Genomic DNA, 23,453 nt, shown 5'->3' on the forward strand with positions numbered 1-23,453 from the left:
TGCCCTTTGCTGGTCCGGTCCTCTGTCCTTCATGTGGCTTCAGAGCGCCCTGCTCACCGCCTCCCAAGACTAGTAGTATAGAGAAGGTGTGGCTTAGGAGAGTGTGGGCGGTTACTAATATATAATTATACTAATAATATATTATTATATTAAATATTTTACAAATTTTTACAATTTTTTTGCTTCAAAATTTTTTTCCCCTATTTTCTTCTTCTAAAACCTTAGTGCGTCTTATGGTCCGGTGCATCTTACAGTCCGAAAAATACGGTAACTCCTTTGTGGTGCCATCCTCTGGACATACTATTACGTCTTAATGTGATTACTGAACCAAATAGAATGTACATTTTGGTCTTTGATTTCTTCCCCCCTTCCTTATTCTCCATAAGTACAAACGTCTAAGTTAACATGAACTTCTTTAGCTGGGTAAACTGCTGTAGCAACATATCTTATTACAGAAGACAAGAAAAGCCAATGAAAAGTCATTAGAAAACCATTTTTGTGCATATGCATTGGTTTTTGTTGTGCTCTGTGATAACATATGCTGCAGTAGATTAACCAAATTTAGTTGGGGTTACTTTGCTCCATTTGGGTATGTAATCCTGAATAACTCCTGTTATACGCGGACTATATCTTCGCAACCAGTTTTTCATATTGCCAAAATAAAGTGCCTTTATATTGAAAAAATAACTTTTCATATGTACTTGATTAAAATTTCTCAGTAGTTTTCGATCTGACTCCTATGCAGACCTAATGCCTCTCCATGGTAACAGACAGCATACAAACCTTATGTAGTCTGATCTTGCAGACTTTGTATCCCCCCCTCTATTTCTTCTTAGTACATTCCTTTAAGGCTGGTAAGAATCGGGCTGTTGCTGTGTGTTCTCCACTGTAATAGAATGCAGTCAGTAGGATCCTTTTTCCAGATGTGAGTGTAACACATTGAGGAAATAAAGGAGCCATGTATAAAATACTGAACAAGGCTCTGTGCACATTTGCATTGCAGCTTCTTGTGATAAGGGGTATGACCATAGGACTAGAATAAATAACTTGCTATAGATAACAGGACAATATTTTCTAGCTCTGAGTGTGACTTCCGTGTGTTGCTGGTTCTGTGGTTGTATTTTTGAGCATCTTCACTTCTTCTACATGAAAGCACAAATAGTCAGGCAAAGGAATCTTTCTAGTCAAGCAATCCTGATCACTACAGTGAAGTCAGAAGGAATGTACTTGCTAGTCAGCATTTGCAACAGGAAATATTGGTCTTTTTCTTCCTTAGGGAGAGGAGATTGGAATTTGGATCCCTTTTGCAGTGTTTAGAGTTCACAAAGTGAATGCACAACCAGATTTACTGACCCAGCCGAAAGATTATGTGCGTGTAAACAACCTCTCTGATTCTACTCCTACCCAGAAACCCTGCTACCTTTACTTTGTAGGTAACTTTAGGGGTTACCCAGGTTTTTCAAATCCTATTGTTAAAAAGATTGTCCAAGATTTATATTTTGTTTTTTTGGTGGCTCAATCTTAAGATAGACCATAAATGTCTGATCGTTGGAGGGCTGAAAGATGACCCAAACCTCCATATGCATCAGGTGTTCAGGACTGCAGATGGCTATGCGTACTGTATATTACCTGGTTGGCATTACAGCATCAGTTTCCATTTAGAGATGAGCGAGTAGTATTCGATCAAATATCTCCCTGCCATAGGTATTTGTGTAAGCGGCCGAACACCAAGGGATTAAGCGCATCGAATATTGGTGATCAGCCGCTTGCACGGATTCCTATGGCAGAGAGGCATTTGATCGAATTCTACTCACTCATCTCTATTTCCATTGTCTCCAACGGCTGTGCTGTGATAAGCTGTCCGCAGTAACCCCCCCCCCCCACTACTACCACCACCACCACGGATAAAATATCTATGGCCTATCCTAGGTATGGGTCATAAAAAATACTTAACTCCTTAAAGCTAGCCCATCAATTTAGATTGGTGGTTTGACTTTTGGGACCAATGAGGAGGCCATTGTGCTACTGCCTGCATGGGAGCCTCTTCATGGTTTATATGCTGGAGCTGCTTTACTCAGACTTCATCTAGGAGTAGATGTCATATGAGAGCAAGTTTCAGACTAATTAAGCAACCAAAAACAATTTTACTACTTATTGCATGACTATTTTTAGAATTGCAATTTGGCTGCAACATGCACTAGGAATTTCCACAATGTCTCCTGCGTAACACCATTAAATTCCAAGTTAGCTGCAGTCTACGGTGGCTCAGTGGTTAGCACTGCAGCCTTGCAGCGCTGGGTCCTGGTGTTCAAATCCCGCCAAGGGCAAAAAACCATCTACAAGGAGTTTATGTTCTCCCCGTGTTTGCATGGATTTCCATCCCATATTCCGAAAAAAAGGAAAAAAGTACATTGTGAGCTGTATGTGGGGCTCACAATCTACATAAAAAAAAAAAAAAAAAAAAAAAAAAAGCTTTTGGAGGGGGGGGGGGGGGGAGTGTCTTGTGATAGTTTCAAGGTTGACTGCAATTTTCTACCATAGAGGAACATAACCAAATATCAGTGATACTTTGCAGCAGGTGGGCAACCGACACATTGGGGATTAATGCATGAAGAGTCTTCCTAATGGGCCCTTGTCTTTGATGGCCACTAAGTAGGGTGGGGATTACAGAACAGTACATCACTTATTTTATGCTCTTGTTGGAATTGTTCTGAACTTTTCTTGTCGGCATTTGCTTGCAATGCGCTGGTGTGAACATTGTAAAGGTTATAATGAATGAAGTGTTTATGTGAAGCATCTTTCCAGATTATCAAAACAGAACGCTTGGTATGTTCACCGTGGGTTGTATGTAATGCAGTTGTGGAAGTGGGAAGAGCTTCTAGAGTATGTAAAGGCTGCCTACACGTTACTGATTCCCTATTCTATTAGAGTGCATGCTTACCCTTTAACTCCTTATTTCTGAGAAATAGAGGCAGTGATAGTTCCAGCAATATAAGGTTGTAACTGCAAACACATGGCACAGCTAGAACATGTATTCAATTTTAGTTTTCTAAAATGAAATTGTACCTCCTAGTTTTACAAGAAAGTTAGAAATTTCTTTATAATCTTTTTTTGCAAAATCATAAGGAATTCAGCTGGTAAATGCAGCACCGAGGACTGGAAGTATGTGCTGTTGGTTGAACTTCTTTGTAGGTGACTGTCCTTAGCTTGACAGGTAACACTATTGGATCCCTGTGGCCCATTCTCCTACACTGGAGTGGTATCCTATAATAAGAGTAGGATGTCTTCTAGTTTAGCTCTTCCCATAGCGAAGTCTTCAGCAGGTCTGTGCTGTGAGTTATTAGCAGATTTCACGTTTGAAATATATATATATATATATATATATTTAATTATATAACGCTAGGTCATAGTCCTTGCGGGGCTTTTCTCTCCACCGATTTTAGCTGAATCTGCGATGTAGACTCCATTGCAGATGTGAATCCAGCCTTGGAGTGATACTGTACATATTCAGACTTTTCGCTGTTATTTGTATTTTATTAAACTTGGAGGTAGCCATATTGGAGACAGTGGGGAAATCTCCTAAAGCTGGTGTTTCCTGCGCCAATCTTAGCATATTCCCCTGCTGCAAGGCTCTGGCCTCCTAATATGTGTGGTGCACCATAGAGACGTTCCATGCGCTAGAACTGAGATGTATGGTGGTAACTTAGATTTTAGGTATAACTAACGCCATCTTACGCCACATCCACAGATTGGCTCACTTACACCCCAACCATTCAATAGAACGGAGTGGTTGTCAGGCAGTGCACAAACCTTTCCTTTCACTTCACTTATTATCAAGCACTCCCATTGAAATGAATAGAGCAGTGCATGCGCTGCCCAGCTGCTGCTCTGTTCTTGTTCATTGGGGTTGAAAGTGCAAAGACCTCTGCAATATAGACTTTTTTTTTCTTTTTACAAGACAGTGGTGTTATCAGGAATTAATATCCAGTAGGGCTGGGCAATTATGACCTAAATGACTAACAATTAGGCATTTTTCTTTGAGACTGGTGGTGATTTAGATCACGCCCCTTGTAAAGTATGAATATAGGTTCAAAGATTTAATCTCGCAAGGTCTGACCAGTGGTTTCATTCTGAAGAATGCCTTCTGAACCAAAACTATTATATTCTGAGGTCTCTTTAGACCCCAGAGTATAAGTGGAGGTTCAAGGGAGATGAGCAGGCAAAAAAAAAAAAACAGTGCTACTCACCTCCCCTGGGCTCCGACACTAGTCTTTGTCTTCTTTCCGACTCCTGAATAACATCAGAGAGGCCTTTGATTGGGCCTTAATGGTACCTTTGCGTTTTGACACAAAGCCGTAAGCATGATCAAGTTACTCTGGATTGGTATGAATGAAACTGCAGGCAAAGGCTCGCAAATAATGTAATAACTGAACCGAAATAACAAACGTGCTTCAGTACATCCTAAGGGCAGACCATCAATTGTTGCAAGTGGATGACCCCCTGGAATGGCACTTCGAAGCCCCTTTATTCTACAATTGGCATGTATTCGTAACTATAGGGCAAGTATTGATGAAAGCTTTTGACACATTTCTATGACATGTTGTTATACATTTTACTAAAGCACAGAATTTGTACACTTTTTTTTTTTTTTTTTTTTTTTTTTTTTTTGTGGGGTTATAATGTGTTATCGCTCTGGATTGTGTTGTCTTGTGTAATGTGAACTGTGGTTAATAATTGCATATATTCGAAGTATACATACTCTATTTACTCTAGCTGACTTTCGTACTGGTCAAGCTTACCAAAACAGGTATATTTGAGGTGTATTTATAGAAAAAAAAAATTTTTCTTTAGTTCAAACAGAATCCGCCTTAAAAACATGTCCCATTGAGTTCAATGCAAGGCAGGTTTTTTTTTTTTTTTCTCTAGCCAATTTTTTTTTTTTTCAGCTGGAGATAAAAAGATTGTTTTTTTATCTTGAGGTGGATTCTGCCTTGATTTTACTCAGAATTTTAGAGTTTTATCCTGTCATTCCTGTGTTTGTATTTGTGTGTGGGGGAGGGGTTGTTATGTTTTGTTTTGGGGTTGTTGTTTTTTTGGTATTGATTATATACATGTTTGGGAATGGATGTCTATAAAAACTAAGTAGAAAAAAATGTAAACCAATTTTTGTCTTTTTATTGACTATTTTTTCTCCTCCTTTGTCCACAGACTATTAATTCGGCTGTTGTTCAGCTATATGCTTCAGACCGTAATTCTATGTGGGTAAAAAAATGCTGTGGAGTTGTATGCCTAGTCAAGGACAATCCACAAAGATCCTATTTTGTTCGAGTTTATGATATAAAGGTAAGGCATGTTTTAGCATCCGTTTTAATAAGACTCCAGTAACGTGACAAAATTCTCAAGTAACTGTCTTTTCACATAGTGGAATTTTTGAGAAAAAAAAAGTGGCTTTTTTTGCGCCACTTTCCCAAAAAGTGGGACTGCTGAATTGTGAAGTTGGCAAGTTTATTATCATTTCTGCCAGAAATCTGGCATAAGTGATTCTGGTAATCTATGCCAGCCGTGTTTCTATAACTCATGGCAGTATATTCAAGTTACAGAAACTGTGCAGTACAACAAACTCAGATGGTTACATAATTCGGGCCAATTCTTCATTGTCACAGCCTTAATGTATCTAACTGGGCACAGGAGATGACAATTCTTAATATAGGTTTGGGTTTGCATCTCTTAGACATATATAACTTAGCCTGAGGATATGCCATAAATGTGTAAAGAGGGAATACCCTATAAAGAGAGACTAAAACCTCCCCCAATCATATCCATCTGTTACCACAATGTGACAAAGTACAATAAACAAGTTACCTTTGTTATATTTGCCACTTTGTAGATTTTGAGAGAAAATTGCTTTGAAATATTATACAGATCAGGCATTGAGGCAGGTCTTGAACTTCCTAGAGTACTGCTTTTGCTTGCAAGGAAGACTCTTCTGTCCGCTGATTTTAGTCGGAAACCTGGCAGACCCCATTATAGTCTTGTGGTCCTTGGGTTTCCGCATGTAACTGCTTTTTAAGCTGATAGGGTTTCCGTCTTTCAAGTCCCCAAATAGATCTGAAGAACGGAAACTCGAACACTAGTCTGAACTGAGTGTTAACCGGGGCCGGCGTCCTGCCGCTTAACCCTCTGCGCGCCGGCTGCCCCCATTCACTCGTATGGGAGCGTGCTATTCGAAACGGTAGTTTCGAATAGTACTCGCTCATCTCTATTGCTTATATTTCACGTTTTCTTTTTTTGAGATGTTCTCTCTCAATAGGATAGGTGATAACATAGAGACTGATTTGGGTCCAATGGCTGAGAGCCCTATTGATCAGCAGAACAGAAAAGTTTGTTCCTCTGCTCTCAATGGAGCAGCGGTTTAGACACACACGCACTACCCTGTTCATTTCAACATGGTTGATAGCCAAGCCCTGACCTTGAGCTTTCCATTTTAACTTAACAGAGTGATGTACAATTGCCCTGTTCAGAACGGGGGACAAAGCTCTCCCCTTTCCTTCTAATTGGTTAGGTCTCAGCAATTAGACCTCCATTGATCTTTAAGTTTTCCCTTACTTTATGGGATATTCCATAATCTTTAAGATGGGAATACCAGGTAGATTCTGGGTCTTTAAAGATGGCAGCTGCCATAGCTACCAGCCTGTGCTGTAATGTATGTAATGTACAGCGGAGACCTGGAGCTAATGTGGGCATTGCAGGACAGGACAATACCACCACAGTTCTAATGCTGTCAATGGGACCCGCGATCAAAAGTTTGCAGATTCAAGATTTCTAAGAAAGGGGGGGGGGGGCGCTCATAAAATTGTAAAAATAAATAAACTAGGTTGAAATCACCCTGTACCTGTTTTTGCCTCTGACAAAAATTTGAATAAAAAGTGATCAAAGCAATACATCCCCCAAAGTAACATACCGGTAGATGAAAATACACCTGGCCCAGCAAAAAAAAAAAGAAGGGGTTAAGCGTGTGCCATGCCTGGTATCCCTGTGGGTTTTATGTATGGCTTTTCAGTTTTTGTATTGAAATCTTTAAAATGCCAGAAGAGATCTGATTATTTATTTATTTTGTACTTTGTGTTTGTGCTTTGTAGAGAAATGTTGTAGAGGAATTGTCAACATATTCACTGTGAATTATTTTTATTTATTTTTTTGTTCTCTCAGGATGGTCGACAACTCTATGAACAGGAACTATATTATAACTTTGTATATAATAGTCCGAGATCATATTTTCACACATTTGCTGGTGATGTAAGTATTTAATACATTGTTTACTTATATTTGATCGTGTGATATAGTTAATGGTTGGATGATATTGCTTTGGCCAGTTTTAAAACCTATTGTAGTAGCTTGGCAGCTGTGGTGGATTAGTGTCAGTAGTGGTAAGCACAGCAGATTCACAACAGATAGACCGTGACACAGCTAGTAGGGTGCCTGAGTTTATATTTAAAGTCCAAAACCAACAGAAAATAAGACTTCTTCAGCAATACAGAAAACAAACCTGCTCGGCTGAGCTCTAATTAGCGTAGGTGTTCCTGTCTGTACCAAGTTCCGTTCTACCAGGCACTGGACACACAGCAGAGATCCAAACTTTACAGCTCCAGCACATATGCAACACTGAATCCCTTACTGGACTCTTCCAGAATCCTGTTCAACTGTGAGCTTTCCTCTACCCCCGTGAAGGAACTTTTTTTTTATGAAAATGCTGCAGGTGCGGTGAGTAACCAGCACCCTGGTCCTAGTAACAGAAATGGACTAGTATTTAGAGCTTTTCACTAATACTATATTCCTAGTAGACATATGAAAGAAACCTAGTGGAAATATATCTTCCTTCCATGATTTTTTCCCCCCATCATTATCTTACACAGCGCTGCATACAAATATTCTATAGAACACAGAGGAAAATAGGATTTTTCAAAACCTGCAAGTGTTTATGCCCATTTTATTAAAAACTTGCATTCACTATGAAATAATTCTGCAGCATCTTTTTTCAGAATTCTTCTGTCATCCTTCCTACAATGTATGAATATGATGACAACCGGGTATTGCCCTTTCCCTTGTCATATGATGTGTCCCATCACAATCTGACACTGCAAACATTGGTTGTACACTCAGTGAGTAGGGACACATCCCATTGACAAGGGTAGAACTTATACCCGGGCTGTACAGCAGAAGAGATGTAACAACATCCTTTTTTTTTTTTTTTTTTTTTTTTTTTATAAATTTTCATAAATGGTCTTCCTCCTTAACAGAGATAAACCTCACAAAGATATATCGGTATACCATTATAGTCCAAGCAGTGGCATGCATAGAATAGATGTGTGTACTTTTATGGCACATTATGCTTTTTTATGCCTGTGTGACAGCAGTGTCAGAATTACAGAAAAAAATAAGAAAAAAACTTATTCCACTCCTACATAAGTATTATTTATTTTCCCATGGATACATGAAGGATACCACATGAGCATCAAGCCCAATACCACACAAGCCCAATGCCTTTCTGTAGCTTAACCTGCCAACTGGTGATAAAATTGGCAATAGATTCTTGTTTGAAGCCTCTGTTATCCAACCATTGCTGTTCTATCAGTTTAAGTTCTAAGTTAATTCATTCGGTGGATCCACCACTTATCTTGGGGATAGACACAAACTGCTTCTGCTCAGCATTAACCATATACACTCTATTGATTATGTTTACAAGCCTAGAGACTTTCCATTTTCAGGCAGGATCATAGCATTTGGATGAGGTTGACTGATTCCCCCCCCCCCTACACACTTGATTTGTTTGGGCCTAGTGTCTATGTCTAGCAGGTATAAATGTGAGAGCCTCATTCAGTGACACACAATGGCATTTCCTCCCACTGTGTCTTCTCCAAGGGACCAAGATCAGCCTTACATCTCTAATCCTTTCCAGGTGGTTAGCCCAGACCCTATCCAAAATCTGCTGGTACAACATAGAAATAATTGTGGATGTTGTCACCCATTCTGTCCCAGGTATCACTTTATTGATCGTTATTGTGCAGTCAAGACTATAATTATGATCAGCCAGAAAAGAATGCCAAATATCGAAATATTTATTAAGGTTAATGAACCAGGCAGATAGTTATTCAGCCATAAACTGTAGTAATGACCTATTAAATCTCTCCCTGTGCTGTGTGACTTCATATATCCCTCACCTAACCTAAACTCCGGTCTCACAGGGGTGATTTAGCTCAGTGAATGCCTGACTAGATAAAGTTGCCCCCACCCTCACCATTAGAGAAGAGCACCTTAGGAGACTTGAACTGGAGTCAATTTAGGGTGGCAAAATCACCAAATGGGTTCCCTTTAATGTGAGGCTGGTAACACTGTACCACTTCTTTTCATGCCCTCTAGCTGGGACACGTTATGTGAGCAAGGGGTATCTCAGTGATCATGTTAAGTGACTGCTATAATGGATTATAACTCCCTTATCTTCCACCAAATTATATGAAGTAATACTAGTATAGGGAAATGTGAATAGTTAGCATTTCTGTTCCTCTTGATCCCCATAAAGGATTGAGGTGTCCAAGTGGCCTATAACATGGCTTAGTAGGGGTCCCCACAATGCTCTTCCCACCACCTGTAAGGTGTTGAGAAATGTTCTAGACTGTGGCACAAAGATCTAGAGCTTTTATTTTTGTTGTAAAAATTTTTTTTTAAACCTTTTCTTATTGAAAACACCTCACATTGAATATGAGTTATTTGTATTTATTATATGGCCAACAGACATGTCAGATTGGTCTAAACTTTGCAAGTGAAGAGGAAGCGAAAAGATTCCGAAAAGCGATAACTGAATTGCTTGGAAGAAGACCGAAAAAACCTGGTAAGATTGATATTATTAAAATGGAATTCTATTAACAGCCACATTGACAATTTTGGGAATGTTTTTGCAACTTTACTTTTTGTTGCAGGTTGGATATTTTTGATTGAAATAAATATTACTGACACACAAATCTGGTGCCTTATGTGTATTTTAACCCTGTAGTGATCTAACATATCACCCTGCGTTCATAACTTTACATTTTTATTGCAATGTAGCTTTGAGACCTTACATTTTGTGGGTACATATGACTTTTTGGGGAAAGACGGTTTCCTTTTTTTTTTTTTTTTTGTGTAAATCAACTTGGATTGACAGTAGCATATTACGAGTTAAAGGGGCTCTATCAGCAAAATCATGCTGATAGAGCCCCACATATGCGTGAATAGCCTCAGGCACCGTAAATGTTATATTAAACTACCCCCCAGTTTTAAAATAAAACCCTAAAAAAGAATATCTACTTACGGATCGTGCACCCTGGGCAGGCATTCAGGGTGCGCCGTCTTCTTCATCCACGCCTCTTCTTCCTCTGATGTCCTTGGGTCCCGTCCTCCTCCGGTGCTCGTGAACTGACACTGATGATAAAAAAAAAAAAAAAAAAAAAAAAAAAAAAAAATGGCCTGGGCGCCTGCGCAGTAGGACTGCAAAGAGGACTTTTCTCTCCGCCTGATACAGTATAAAACTGGTTGTAAACCTTATTATAGTCTATGGGGTGTGCAGGTTTCTGTGGATAACTGCTTTTCAAGCGGACAGGGTCAACAATGGCCCCTTGGGGGACTGCGATCACGCAAAGATGGCAGTGCCTGCGCACTTTAGATGCCACAGTTACATTTGGCCGCGTGTTAACAGCTGCCATCGATGTCTTACATAAACATGATTTTGCATGAAAGGAGTTGTTGTCTGGGATAAGTTGATCTTTCTAATCTAAGCTATATCCCCCATGCCCGCCCCCCCCCCCTCCCCAAACACACTTTCTTAATTACTTTGGTTACCCAAAGTCTATATTTACCTAAATTATCGGGAGGTCATGTGATCACCTGTCTTCCGGGCACAGAACATCACTTCCGGCTGACCTACACCATCCTGTTCTTGATGTCTGCCAGCTGCACACGCCTACACAATAGTGCCAGCATGTGAGGTCCTGGATTGGAAGACAGGTAAGTATGATGGGGTGTGGGAGGTAGTTAGAAGAGCTAGTAGTGGCTGGGATAGCTATGCAAATAGGGAAGGAGGAGAGTATGAAAGAGAGAGAGGGAGGTGGTGTGAGTCAACTCTGAGTGGATTTCAAGGCATCATGGTATTTGTAGGAAAACGCAGAACAGGCAGATGTCCATATAAACATATGCAAAAGATACTAGGAGCTCACAGAAATACCCAGAAATCACTCAAAACACTGCTAAAGGTATTTGGTTGCACTTGGTGCTATTAACAGGTTAATTTAAAGGGGTTTTCCAGGCAAAAAAGGTCTTATTAATGTCTTCCTATTTTGAACTTAAAATTATAATTTCAGATCAGAATAATAGTGTAACGTCATGGAAGCTGGAGGAAAGTCACTCACTGTAATCTTCTCCCTGTGCTTTTTCAAACTGTTTTCTTCCAACACCTGTGACATTACAGGGTTAAGCCTAGCTCTCTAAAATTAGACCCTACAGGGACTTCATGTGGCCTGCGGTTACAAGAGCATGACACTGACTTATTCCATTTGAGGGATCACTGTGTTTATGATTTGTTTGTTGTCTTATTTTATTCTATACCTAAGCAAATAGAAGTCACATTCATAGTGATGTGTTTGCTGTTACATACACAAGATGTATTCTGTACCTGAAATACAAGTTTAAGGTATTGCAAAACATTTGATACCTATAAAGTTTTAAAATGAACTTTATTTCTCTTTCAGATAAAAAGCGAGATCCCCCAAATGGTAAGTTTAAGGGTTTTGTGTACCTTTTAACAAGTAGTCTTAATCCGCAAACCAGTTCAGCTGAACTCTAAGGGGTTGTGCTCTTATGGACGCTTACTCCCTGTCCTGTGATCAGAAAGACCCCTAAAGTCTCCTTGTGAATGGAGTGCTAGGACTGTAATATCTGACAGTGACTGCAACCCCATAGAAGGGAATGGAGCACTGGTCGCACAAGCACACTGATGCTCCATTCACAAGCGACTTTAGGGGGATTCTGTCCCTTTTCCTCCAGATCACTGGGGGACCTGACATTTTGGACCCCAGTGATCGGACACTCAGTTCCAATCCATAGGATAGCAACTAATTCTAGAAAAAATGTGAAAGGTTCACAGCTCGCCCACAATGAAAAGAGTCGGCTAAACCTTTATGTGCACGAAAGATATACCCCCGGCTAGGGCAATAATGTAACCAGAAAAACAAACAATCTTCAGCACAAAAAAGGTATTTTTTAAAACATGGTATTTATTTCAAAAACATTAAAAAATAGTACCAGATATAGAAAAAATATAGCACTTACATGGTAGATTCCATAGTTAAACGCATGTTTTGGGAAAAGTTAACCAGCCTACGCGTTTCAGGACATCCGTCCCTTACTCATGGCGATGTACGCCATGAGTAAGGGACGGATGTCCTGAAACGCGTAGGCTGGTTAACTTTTCCCAAAACATGCGTTTATCTATGGAATCTACCATGTAAGTGCTATATTTTTTCTACATCTGGTACTATTTTTTAATGTTTTTGAAATAAATACTATGTTTTAAAAAATACCTTTTTTGTGCTGAAGATTGTTTGTTTTTCTGGATAGCAACTAATTGTTCATTTTGGCCAAAACTTGGGCCTCTTAATATTTTTAAATTCACTGGAACAAACCTTTATGTAAAACGCGGAAACTATTATCTCTCACTGCTAAGGGTTGCATTTTACAGTTGTATTCTTATTGTATTATGCTGTCCTTTTCCAGGGCCAAGTTTACCCATGGCAACGGTTGACATCATACATCCCGAAATTGCTACCCCGAGATACAGTACACAAGTGAATAACATTCCTTACAACAAAGATAAGAAAAAAGGAAAAAACAAGAAGAAGAAAATCACCAAGGCCGATATTGGGACACCTAGCAACTTCCAGTACGTAAATATTCTGTGATGAAGAAAACTCCCTCCCCCTCCTTTTTCAGTGTTCAACAGAATACAGTCGTGCAGTATTGCAGTTTGGAACAGAAGCCTTTAGGTGACAGGCATTGCCTTAGTAAAATAAAGATTCATTTGTGTGCGGGTAGTGCACTGCAAGCACACGGAGCCCATTATAGTCTATGGGGTCCGTGTGCTTTGACAGCACATCGCTTGCAATTGCGATTTGTATTCTGTCTGGAGGGCGTCCATGCAGACTCCTTCCGGATGGAATACAAGCGCTAGTGTGAACCAACCCTTACAAGGCAGTTTTCCACATTCCGTTAAGTAAGGCCTAAGGGTAATTACAAAGGTCAATGATGATGTGAAAGAGCTGTACCTTTTTAGTGCTCATTTACATGTCACAGTTGTGTTAAATCTTTTGTAACAAACATTTCTAAAATCTATTTACCTGAATGATAGTCTATACAGTACCAAGACCAGGTCTGCCAGAGCTAGACCTTCAAATACAACAGGGCATGGGGTTGTTTTCCTGAGATCCCCCTTGAGTTGTCTTGTGTCAGTCTGTGTTTGTTTAAAAGAGCTCTCACTTGCTGAGTGTCTGCTTGGAGAAGTACTCCAAAAAGTCTTAGTTTGGAGCAACATTGTCATTTTTGGTTATAACCGTGCCATATTTTGCACTAAGCAAGTTTCATGTGGAGCTACTTTTGTCCTGTATAGTTGCATTGGATAAAAAAATATTCGTTATTCATAGACCATTCTATATTCTGTGCCTGTGGTCTACATTGTGGATTTGCAACATTTCATTTGTGTTTTGAGTGGTTTCTCAATGTCAACTTTAATTTTGATTTGTTTAGGCACATTGGACACGTGGGATGGGATCCAAACACTGGCTTTGATGTAAGTATGAGTCATAAAAAGCTATGTTAATGACCATTTGGAAGATAGTGATACATGTTCTGCTATACTGTGGTAACTAATAATGACATTTGCTTTGTTTTTCTACTAGTAATGTTCTACCGGTTATGGCTCAGTGTCATTAGTAAAACCGCCAGTAGTTCTGGTTTCCACCTTTAATTCCCATATGAGTCACATCAGTATAGTTGCCAGTTTCATGGCTTTGTCCTTGTGTAATTCCAGTCATTGACGAAACTAATTAGTAGTAATAACAAACTATTAAGCTTTACGGTTTACTGAATTTAAGGAATACAGGTCCCTGTTTAAAAATGAAAATCTGCCCATGCAAGTATTCTTTGAAGTGTTTCATGATTTATTTTTTTCCCCCCTAACTAATGTTGTGTAAATATTTTAACTATGTATTATGCTTATAATGATGACACGTGCATGGCTGAGCCCTCTAGCTGTCAGTCTTTTTACACTTGGGATGGCAGGACAGCATTGAAAGCTTATGATGGGAAAAATAAGTATGGAGGGGAGCTCAGGAAGCTCTTTTTACATCTTGCTTTAAACTCTCATACTAAGCTGGCAGTGTTTGTACCGTTGGGTAGCTTCAGTTAGGTGCTAATAGAACCTATGTAACTTCCATATAGTCCACTAGGTAGCGGCTTTATTGGCATCTAGTCTGTTTTGTAATATTACTTTTTGGTGTTACATAAGCAGAGATGAGTGACTTGTTTCACAGAGTCACAGTCCATGAAATACAGTGGATAGATGAAATTGGTTTATTCTCTATAGACCATTACTGTAACTCTCAGAAGTTATAAATCATTTTGCTCAGTATAAGAATGGAGTAATGCAACCCCTTAATTCATCCCAGCAGACCATTCTTTCGTTAATGGACCTAGGTCTGTTTTCACTTTTCTACACAAACCATGTAACTATGATTATATTAGGAGTTCCAGATTGTAAATCAGATTATGTATTTAATGCGTATAGTCTTGCCATCAGTTTAAAAAAAAAAATATTTTTTTTTTATTAATTATTCTAGGTGAATAATTTGGACCCAGAACTGAAAAAGTTATTTGATTTGTGTGGGATCTCTGAAGCTCAGCTTAAAGATAAGGAGACATCAAAAGTCATCTATGACTTCATTGAGAAAACAGGAGGTGTTGAAGCTGTAAAAAATGAGCTACGCAGACAAGGTGAGTTGTGCCTAACTACATGGGATGTGTTGGTCATAAAGTGATGGCCTTTTTCAGAGTGGAATTATGTGTTTTTCACAGCTTAATAAGGATACTGTTAATATAGTTTGGATTACATATAGAAGTCACCAAAGTTTCTAGGGCTTATTTTATACATTAAATATGTCTGGCCATTAAAATGACAAGTTTCTTGGAAATTAGACATATAGCATTACTCTTACAGTATTTATGATCAGATCTGTGATGTGAACACAGTCTTGCCATGTTTAGAAAACTAAGCTTTGAAGAACCAGTTCTCATATTGGCCACTAGATGTCAGCACAAGACTTCTGGTAATTTTCCCACTCCTGATGTCATTAAGCATAGGTTCCCCATAATTTATTTCCTTTTATTTTTCTTTTAACGATTGTTTACCACACTATGACAAAACCATGCAGAAAACAGGGCATTGGTGTGGAACAACTCTGCTCACAGTGCTCGTCCGTAGTCAAGTATTATCAGGAGGGGAGGGGACGTTCCTCCCCGCTCACACAGTACAGTGCAATAGGCGCTGCTTTGAAGAAGGATGTTCTTAACAGACTGTCAGGAACGCCCTTCTGACTGTGAAGAGCTATGGTATTGGCACTGATAGCTTTTTACCCCAGGGCACAGATCTGTAAAGTCGACAGTGCGCTGAATTCAGTGCACTGTCTGCTTTCCAGCAGTATATAGAACTGCCTGTGCCCAAACCATGAAAGGTCCTCTTTAAGCTTCTTCATTAAATATAGTGGATGGGTAGTGTGACACCAATGTGCTAAGCTTAACCACACACACACACACACACACACACACACACACACACACACACACACACACACACTTGAAGAGGGCATGTCCAGTGTGGCTTCCAAGATGGTAAGATACTTCTAAACAAAGGGAGAGGGGGTGTTCTCCACAGGGGGCTCTCCTCTATGAGAAAACATTGGATTCCTCTTAGGAAGTAATTGAGGCAAGCAATGGGAAATTAAATACTTGAGTAATTGATTCTAAGGTAGTGCTTTGAAATTGGATTATAAGTAGGCAGATGAGACATTGGAAGCATCCTCAAAATTGAATTAGTGGAGGATGAGGCTATTTCTAAGACTTCCAGGGAGAGCCATAGGGAGACATCTTATGTAGAATGAAACATGTTTTGTAATATTTGACAATGTTAGCGCCTCCAAGGTCTCTTTTCAGTCTATACATAAGGTGGAGCTCTCTATTCTAGTTAAAGTAAAACATTTCTTCCAATCGAAGACTTAAGGGTGCGGATCCACCTCTCAAGAAGAATTTTGCCACATAGCTAAGGATCTCACGGCTCAGCACCCCCCTTCCCCCCCCAAACTATATACTTTTAGTATCTAAGGTTATTTGGGAGAATATAAAGTGACGGATAATTACACAATCCTTAGCAGGTAAGTATAGTACAGACTGTAGTTGCTCATGTGAAGCTCTGCTCATACATCACTGGATTCAGAGAAGAAGATGGTGTCTGATCAGGAGCTAAAGAGGGGCTGAATTGTAGGGATAAGCCTGGAGTGTGTCATTCGATGTGTTCAGGGATAGATTTTGTTGGAGTGATTCTTTAAAGGCATGTTCAGATCACTCCTACTTGAAGCAAAAAACTCTTCTACTTTTGATAACAGCACCTTTTTCCTTTTTATCCTAAACTCACCCATTGCTCCTTCGATCTATACAAATGGCTAATGCCAACCTTCACTACCATTTCTGACAGTTTGTTACAGAGACATTTGTTTGTACTGTGCACATTAGCTTACGGATAAACCACATACAGCTGTGTCTGCAAGGAGTCTGAGAGTATACCTGGACCAAGAAACATAAATCACCTGTGTTTCATAGTAGATGCAATCCCAGTTACTCTGAATTGGATCTTTCCATAAGCCCCAATTGTTTTACAAAGACGCATTTTCAGGTTCCAGTATATGTACTACCTTCAACACTGGACTATCTGAGGGCTGACGGGAGGACTGTAGCAATGGAGAAGGACTGCCAATATGATGCATTCAGTCTAGGAATGTAAACCATTCTTTGGTGTTTCCCTTGAAACAGAGAAATAAGTCCACCATGGATTTTTTTTTTTTTTTGAAGCTTTGGTGAAAAGGAATACTATATATGCTTTTAAGAGAGCTTGTCACTGTGTGAAGTGTCTAATGATGTACATGATCTGGTTCTATCACGCTGCCAGAAATTGTGTTCATCCAAATCTATTGAACCATTCTAAAGACCCAAGCTAAGTAGGCGTTAATGCACTGGCTTCTATAGGGTGATGTCTATGTCATGTCATATAGTCAGATGAGGTATGTTTTGAGATTTTAACATATGTTTAACCCCTTAGAGACACAGCCCAAAAGTGACTTAAGGACCAGGCCTCTTTTTTCAAATCTGACATGTGTCACTTTAAATGGCGATAACTTTGAGACGCTTTAACTTACACAAGTGATTCTGAGATTGTTTTTTCGTAACACATTGTACTTCATGTCAGTAGTAAATTTTCGTCGATATGTTTTGTCTTTAATTATGAAAAAATAGGAAATTTGGTGAAAATTTTGAAAAAAATGCAGTTTTCAAACTTTGAAATTGCAAGCCTTTCAAATAGAAAGTCATACTACCCGAATTTTTTCATAAATATAATTAACCATGTCTCTGATTTATGTAGCAATCAAATTTTAATCACCCTTTCATTTTTTTCAGATATTATAAGGCTTACAAGTCAAGCAGTAATTTTCCAAATTTTCAAGAAAATTTCCAAAACACATTTTTCAAGGGACCAGTTCAGTTCTGAAGGGAACTTGAAAGGCCTCTCTAATAAAACCCCCCAAAAGTCACCCCATTCTAAAAACTGCACTCCTGAAAGAATCCAAAACAGCAGTTAGAAAGTTTCTTAACCCTTTCAGCATTTCACAACAATTAAAACAAAATGGAGGTCAAATTTACATTTTTCAATTTCTGTCACTAATATATTCATTTAGCCCTAGAATTTACACATTTACTAAGGTTTAAAGGAGAAACTGCACCCCACATTTTGTTACACAATTTCTCCCGAACACGACAATACCCCATATGTGCTGGTACCCTAATGTACGGGCACACGATCGCTCTCAGAACGGATGGAGCGCTAATTGGATTTTGTAGGCCAGATTTTGCTAGAATATTTTTCAGGCGCCATGCCCCGATTGCAAAGCCCCCAAGGTGCCAAAACAGTGGAAAACCCCAAAATGTCACCCCATTTTGGAAACTAGACCCCTCAAGGAATTTATCAAGGGGTATAGTGAGCACTTGGACCCTACAGGTGTTTCACAGATTTTTTTACCATTGAGATGTGAAAATGAAAAATTACTTTTTTTTATAATAAAATGTCACTGTAGCCCCAAATTTTTCATCTTCACAAAGGGTTAAAGGAGAAACTGCACCCCACATTTTGTTACACAATTTCTCCTGAACACGACAATACCCCATATGTGCTGGTACCCTAATGTACGGGCACACGGTCGCTCTCAGAGCGGATGGAGCGCTAATTGGATTTTGTAGGCCAGATTTTACTAGAATACTTTTCAGGCACCATGTCCCTTTTGCAGAGCCCCCAATGTGCCAAAACAGTGGAAACCCCCAAAATGTCACCCCATTTTGGAAACTATACCCCTCAAGGAATTTACCAAGGGGTTTAGTGAGCCCTTTGACCCTACAGGAGTGTAACAGAATTGGCCCAACAAAAGGAAAAGTGACATTTTTTGCTATAAAATGTAGCTTTAACCCCAAATTATGCATTTCCACAAGGGGTTAAAAAAGAAAATGCACCCCACAAATTGTCAAGCACTTTGCCCCAACTACAGAAATGCCCCACATGTGGATGTAAAGTGATCTATGGGCACACTGTAAAGTCCAGAGCTGAAGGATCGCTATTGGGATTTTGGAGGGCAAATTTAGCTGAAATCTGTTTCAGGCACCATGTTGCATTTGGAGAGCCCCTGAAGTGCTAGAACAGTGGAAACCCCCCCCCCCCCCCCCCAAACGACCCCATTTTGAAAAATAGACTCCTCAAGGAATTTATCAAGGGGTTTAGTGAGCACTTGGACCCTACAGGTGTTTCACAGATTTTTTTTACCATTGAGATGTGAAAATGAAAAATTACTTTTTTTCCAATAAATCGTCCATTTAGCGCCATATTTTTAATTTTTGCAAGTAGTTAGAGAATTAAGAGCCCCCCACAGTTTGTTACACAATTTCCCCTGAACACGGCAATACCCCATATGGGATCATAATCTGCTGTATGGGTACATGTTGGGGCTCAGAATGGAAAGAGCGCTATTTGGATTTTGGAGGGCATATATTGCTGGAATAGTTTTGAGGTGCCATGTCGCATTTGCTGAGCCCCTAAAGTATCAATACAATAGAAACCCCTCAAAAGTGACCCCATTTTAGAAACTACACCCGTCAAGGAATGTATCAAGTGGTATTATGATTTTGAGACTAAAAATGCTTCCCAAAAATTGAAATTTTTAAAGAAATATGCCATTTTGGTATCCAATGCATTGCACCCACTTTGTGTTGTCAGAGACCTGCACTCCTAAAACTATTAAGTGGGCCTTCCTGAGGGGCAAAAAAATTATATATGTGGGTATAAATTGCTGCTTGGGCACACAGCAGGGCTCAGAAGCGAAGGAGCAGTGCGCTTTTTAGCTTTTGGGGTCCAGATTTAGAGGGACTTTCTGGGCGCCATGTTGTTTTTGCAGAGCCCTGGAGGTGCCAGTAAACTGGAATTCCCCAAGAAGTGACCCCATTTTGTAGGGGAAATTTTAGAGTCTCTGCAAAAGTGCCATGGCATCCAAAAACCAAACCGTCTAAGTCTGTGCTCCAAAAACCAAATAACCTTCTTCCCTTCTGTGTCTGGCTGGGCCCTAATATCAGTTTATACCCACATATCACATTACATATGTTATCCCGGGTACACCAGTGTCATATATGTGCCCTAATATCAGTTTATACTTACATATGACATTACCCCGGTTACACCAGTGTCATACATGTGGCATACACTGCAGTTTGGGCGCACAGCAGGGGGCAGAAGGGAAGGAGCACGATGCGGCTTTTGGAGCACAGATTCAGATGTTTGGTATCTAGACGCCATGTCATGTTTGTAGAGCCTGTAAGGTACCAGAAAAGTGGATTCCCCAAAGGAGTGAGCGCAGTTTGAAAACTGCACCCCTAAAATAATTTATCAGGGGGTGTAGTGAGTATTAGTATCCCGGACGTGACTGCACAGCGGATGGCGAAGAGGGAATGTATAAGCGGTGCGGAGGACATTGCAGACACTAAATTCCCTACTGTACCCCCAGTAGCTCCTATGATTGGGGAAGTCACACTGGGGTCACTTTGGGGGTCACTTCTGGTATATTTTCCCTCATAAGCTGTAAATCTGAGGTGTCCCCTGATATTCGCTCGCACAGCTTATACATTCCCTGCCTGCCGCACCCAGTTGTGTTCTAATGATTTGGCGATTTTGCGTGATTTTGTCTTCACATTGGTAGAGGCTATATTTTCTTTATTTTTCTGCTGACGTGGCCATATAAGGGCTTGTTGTTTGCGGGATGCGATGTATTTTGTAATGACACCATCTTGGGGTGCCTAAAACTTACTGATTACATTTTATTAACTCTTTTTTTGCTGGATTTAAAAGAGAAAAAATCAATTCTGGTATCGAGTTTTACCTTTTACATTTTTCGCCATGCAGCGTACAGTATAAGTAACATGTGACCTTTATTCTGCGGGTCAGTACGGTTACGGCGATACCTCATTTATGTTATTTTTTTATGCGATACTAAGTCTGCAGAACAAAAACACATTTGGGGACATAAATCAGTGATTTTTGCATCGCCATCTTCTGAGAGGCGTAACATTTTTATTTTTCGCTTGACAGTGTTGGTTGAGGGCTTATTTTTTGCGGGACAACCTGTGCATTTTATTGGTACTATTTTGGGGTGCATATGACTTTTTGATCACTTTTTATAGCACATTTTGTAAGGTGAGATGGCGAAAAATCACTACTTCCGGCGGGTTTTTTCCATTATTTTTTACCGCCGTTCACTGTGTACATTAAATATTGTTTCAGTTTTGTTGTACAGGTTGTTACGGACGCGACAATACCAAATATGTATTGTTTTTATTAATTTTTTGTGTTTTTTTTTACATAATTCATTTTTTATAGAAAAAAGGGATTTTTGGGACTTTATAACTTTATTAATTGTTTTCAAATACTTTTTTTTTTTTTACATTTTTTTTTTACTTGTTCTTGTGTCCCTATGGGACACATGGATCAGTGATGATTGCATCACTGATTCTCTACTATAGAATGAGACACAGGCTGCAGTGACAGCCTGCACGTGTCTCACTCTAGACACAGGAAGTGATCTGTGCGGACGGCACAGACTCACTTCCAGAAGACGCCGGGAGCATCACCAGGTAAGTGAGTGCTCAGGGCTGTCTGGGGTCACTAACCAGACCCCAGACTACATATTACAGATACCGGCACCCACCGATCTCACCGCGGGGGGTGCCGGCGGGGGGGGGGAGAGATCGCGGCACCCTTTGTTTGCGGTGGTCATGTTTGACCATCGCAATCAAAGGGTTAAAACCTCCGATCGGTAAAAGTACCGACCGGAGGTTATGGAAAAGGGTGATAGCTGTCAGTAACAGCCATCACCCAGTTCCGATTCCGCCCGCTCAGCTAGTGAGCGGGCGGAATCACCATGACGTACAATTACTTCATGGTGCGCGAAGTACCTCGCGTCCATGACGTAATAGTACGTCAAAGGTCGCTAAGGGGTTAAAGGCGTTTCCCGCCAATATGCACTTGGCTGTTATGTGGAAAGGAGGTAAGGGTCTGGTCACTGGACATCTGTTCTTCTGACTGTTGGGGGTCCTATCAGACGAAGTACCCCATCAGGATGGTATTGCTGTACATCCACAGACCGTGTACGATTCACTTCCCTACCCTGTTCACTTGGACCACTTAGGGGCCCAGGGGTCAGACACACAGCAGCCAGATATTCATACCTTATTCTGTGGCTAAACGATAAATGTGGGAGAACTTTTTAAGGATGGATTTACTCTTATGGCTTGATGGTCTCTTTAGCCATGCCAGGAGTGGATCCAAAACAAAGGACCAATAATGGATCTGTATTTCCAATCTGCAAAACTTCAGTATGTGGTAGTGTTTCTCCTTTCACCTTGATGGTGAAATATTGTGTTTTATCTTCCATTGTATTAAGGCTGCATGCACACAGAGTTTTTGTGTGTGCATAATCCGCCCCCGAAAACTCCGCGTGCATGCAGCCTAACACTTGCCATGCACGTGCATGGATTTCTTTATTGATTCATGTCTATAGTATAAACTCCATATTAAAGGACTGCTCCATTTATTTCTGTAGGTCCTCCACGTTGGAGTGGTATGTATGGACGGTTGCAAATGAGAATTGAAGCATGGAGTGTAAAGTGTGGTTTTCTGATTTCCCTTCAAGTCCAGAATTGATTCCAAATTAACACATTGAACCTGAGTTCTGTGTTTTTATGCCATCTTTTCATTTGTTAAATGCATGCACCCTGAAGTGTGGATTCTGGACTTATACTGTGATTTCAAAGAAGATTTAAAGTTGTTTGAAGACCTTGGCATGTGTAGCTATTACAATACTCATGGCTATTGATGGTTTCTATTTTACAGCACCACCACCGCCACCTTCACGGGGTGGCGCTCCACCACCTCCTTCACACAGCTCAGGTCTACCACCTCCTCCTCCAGCAAGAGGTGGCATTTCAAAGCCTCCGCCACCTCCTTCCAGAGCTCCTATGGCTGCACCCCCACCACCTCCACCTTTCAGACCCGGGGCATCAGGACCGCCACCACCTCCACCTAATAGAATGCATCCTCCACCACCACCTGGTCATTCTTCATCTGCACCTTCAAGTCCACCTCCCCCACCGCCTCCTCCAATGCAAGGATTTGGAGCACCTGCCCCTCCTCCACCCCCACCTCCACCTGGTCCTCCTCCTCCACCTGGTCCACCACCTTTGCCTGGGACAGCAGCAGACAATGATCAACAGATTGCACCTCCTGCTGGCAACAAGGCAGCACTTCTTGAGCAGATTAAGGGAGGAGCTCAACTTAGGAAAGTAGACAATAAGGAAAATCGACCAGTGTCTTCCTCTGGACGGGATGCTCTGTTAGACCAAATACGACAGGGAATACAGTTAAAAGCTGTGAGTAACTGTTGCAAATCTCAACTTCCTTCAAAGCATTGCTTTTATTTTTTTCCACTTCTGATTATTTGTGAATTTTTTTATTTATTTAT

The 23,453-nt window shown here is 40.3% G+C and overlaps 1 protein-coding gene across 2 annotated transcripts in view; it reads left to right on the forward strand.

The window, feature by feature from the left end:
• The window catches only part of WASL (WASP like actin nucleation promoting factor), a 38,065-nt gene that overhangs the window by 12,437 nt on the left and 2,175 nt on the right, over positions 1 to 23,453 (forward strand). The window contains exons 2-10 of one of the 2 annotated variants that reach the window (XM_075274269.1): positions 5,209 to 5,343; positions 7,210 to 7,296; positions 9,790 to 9,886; positions 11,778 to 11,801; positions 12,802 to 12,967; positions 13,828 to 13,870; positions 14,919 to 15,072; positions 22,536 to 22,553; positions 22,826 to 23,361. In XM_075274269.1, the coding sequence (XP_075130370.1) occupies positions 5,209 to 5,343; positions 7,210 to 7,296; positions 9,790 to 9,886; positions 11,778 to 11,801; positions 12,802 to 12,967; positions 13,828 to 13,870; positions 14,919 to 15,072; positions 22,536 to 22,553; positions 22,826 to 23,361 (1,260 nt within the window). The remainder of the gene's footprint in view (positions 1 to 5,208; positions 5,344 to 7,209; positions 7,297 to 9,789; positions 9,887 to 11,777; positions 11,802 to 12,801; positions 12,968 to 13,827; positions 13,871 to 14,918; positions 15,073 to 22,535; positions 22,554 to 22,825; positions 23,362 to 23,453) is intronic. The other variant, XM_075274270.1, reaches the window with a different exon arrangement.

This window comes from Leptodactylus fuscus, chromosome 5 (genome assembly GCF_031893055.1).
Source record: "Leptodactylus fuscus isolate aLepFus1 chromosome 5, aLepFus1.hap2, whole genome shotgun sequence".
Taxonomy (NCBI): Eukaryota; Metazoa; Chordata; class Amphibia; order Anura; family Leptodactylidae; genus Leptodactylus; species Leptodactylus fuscus.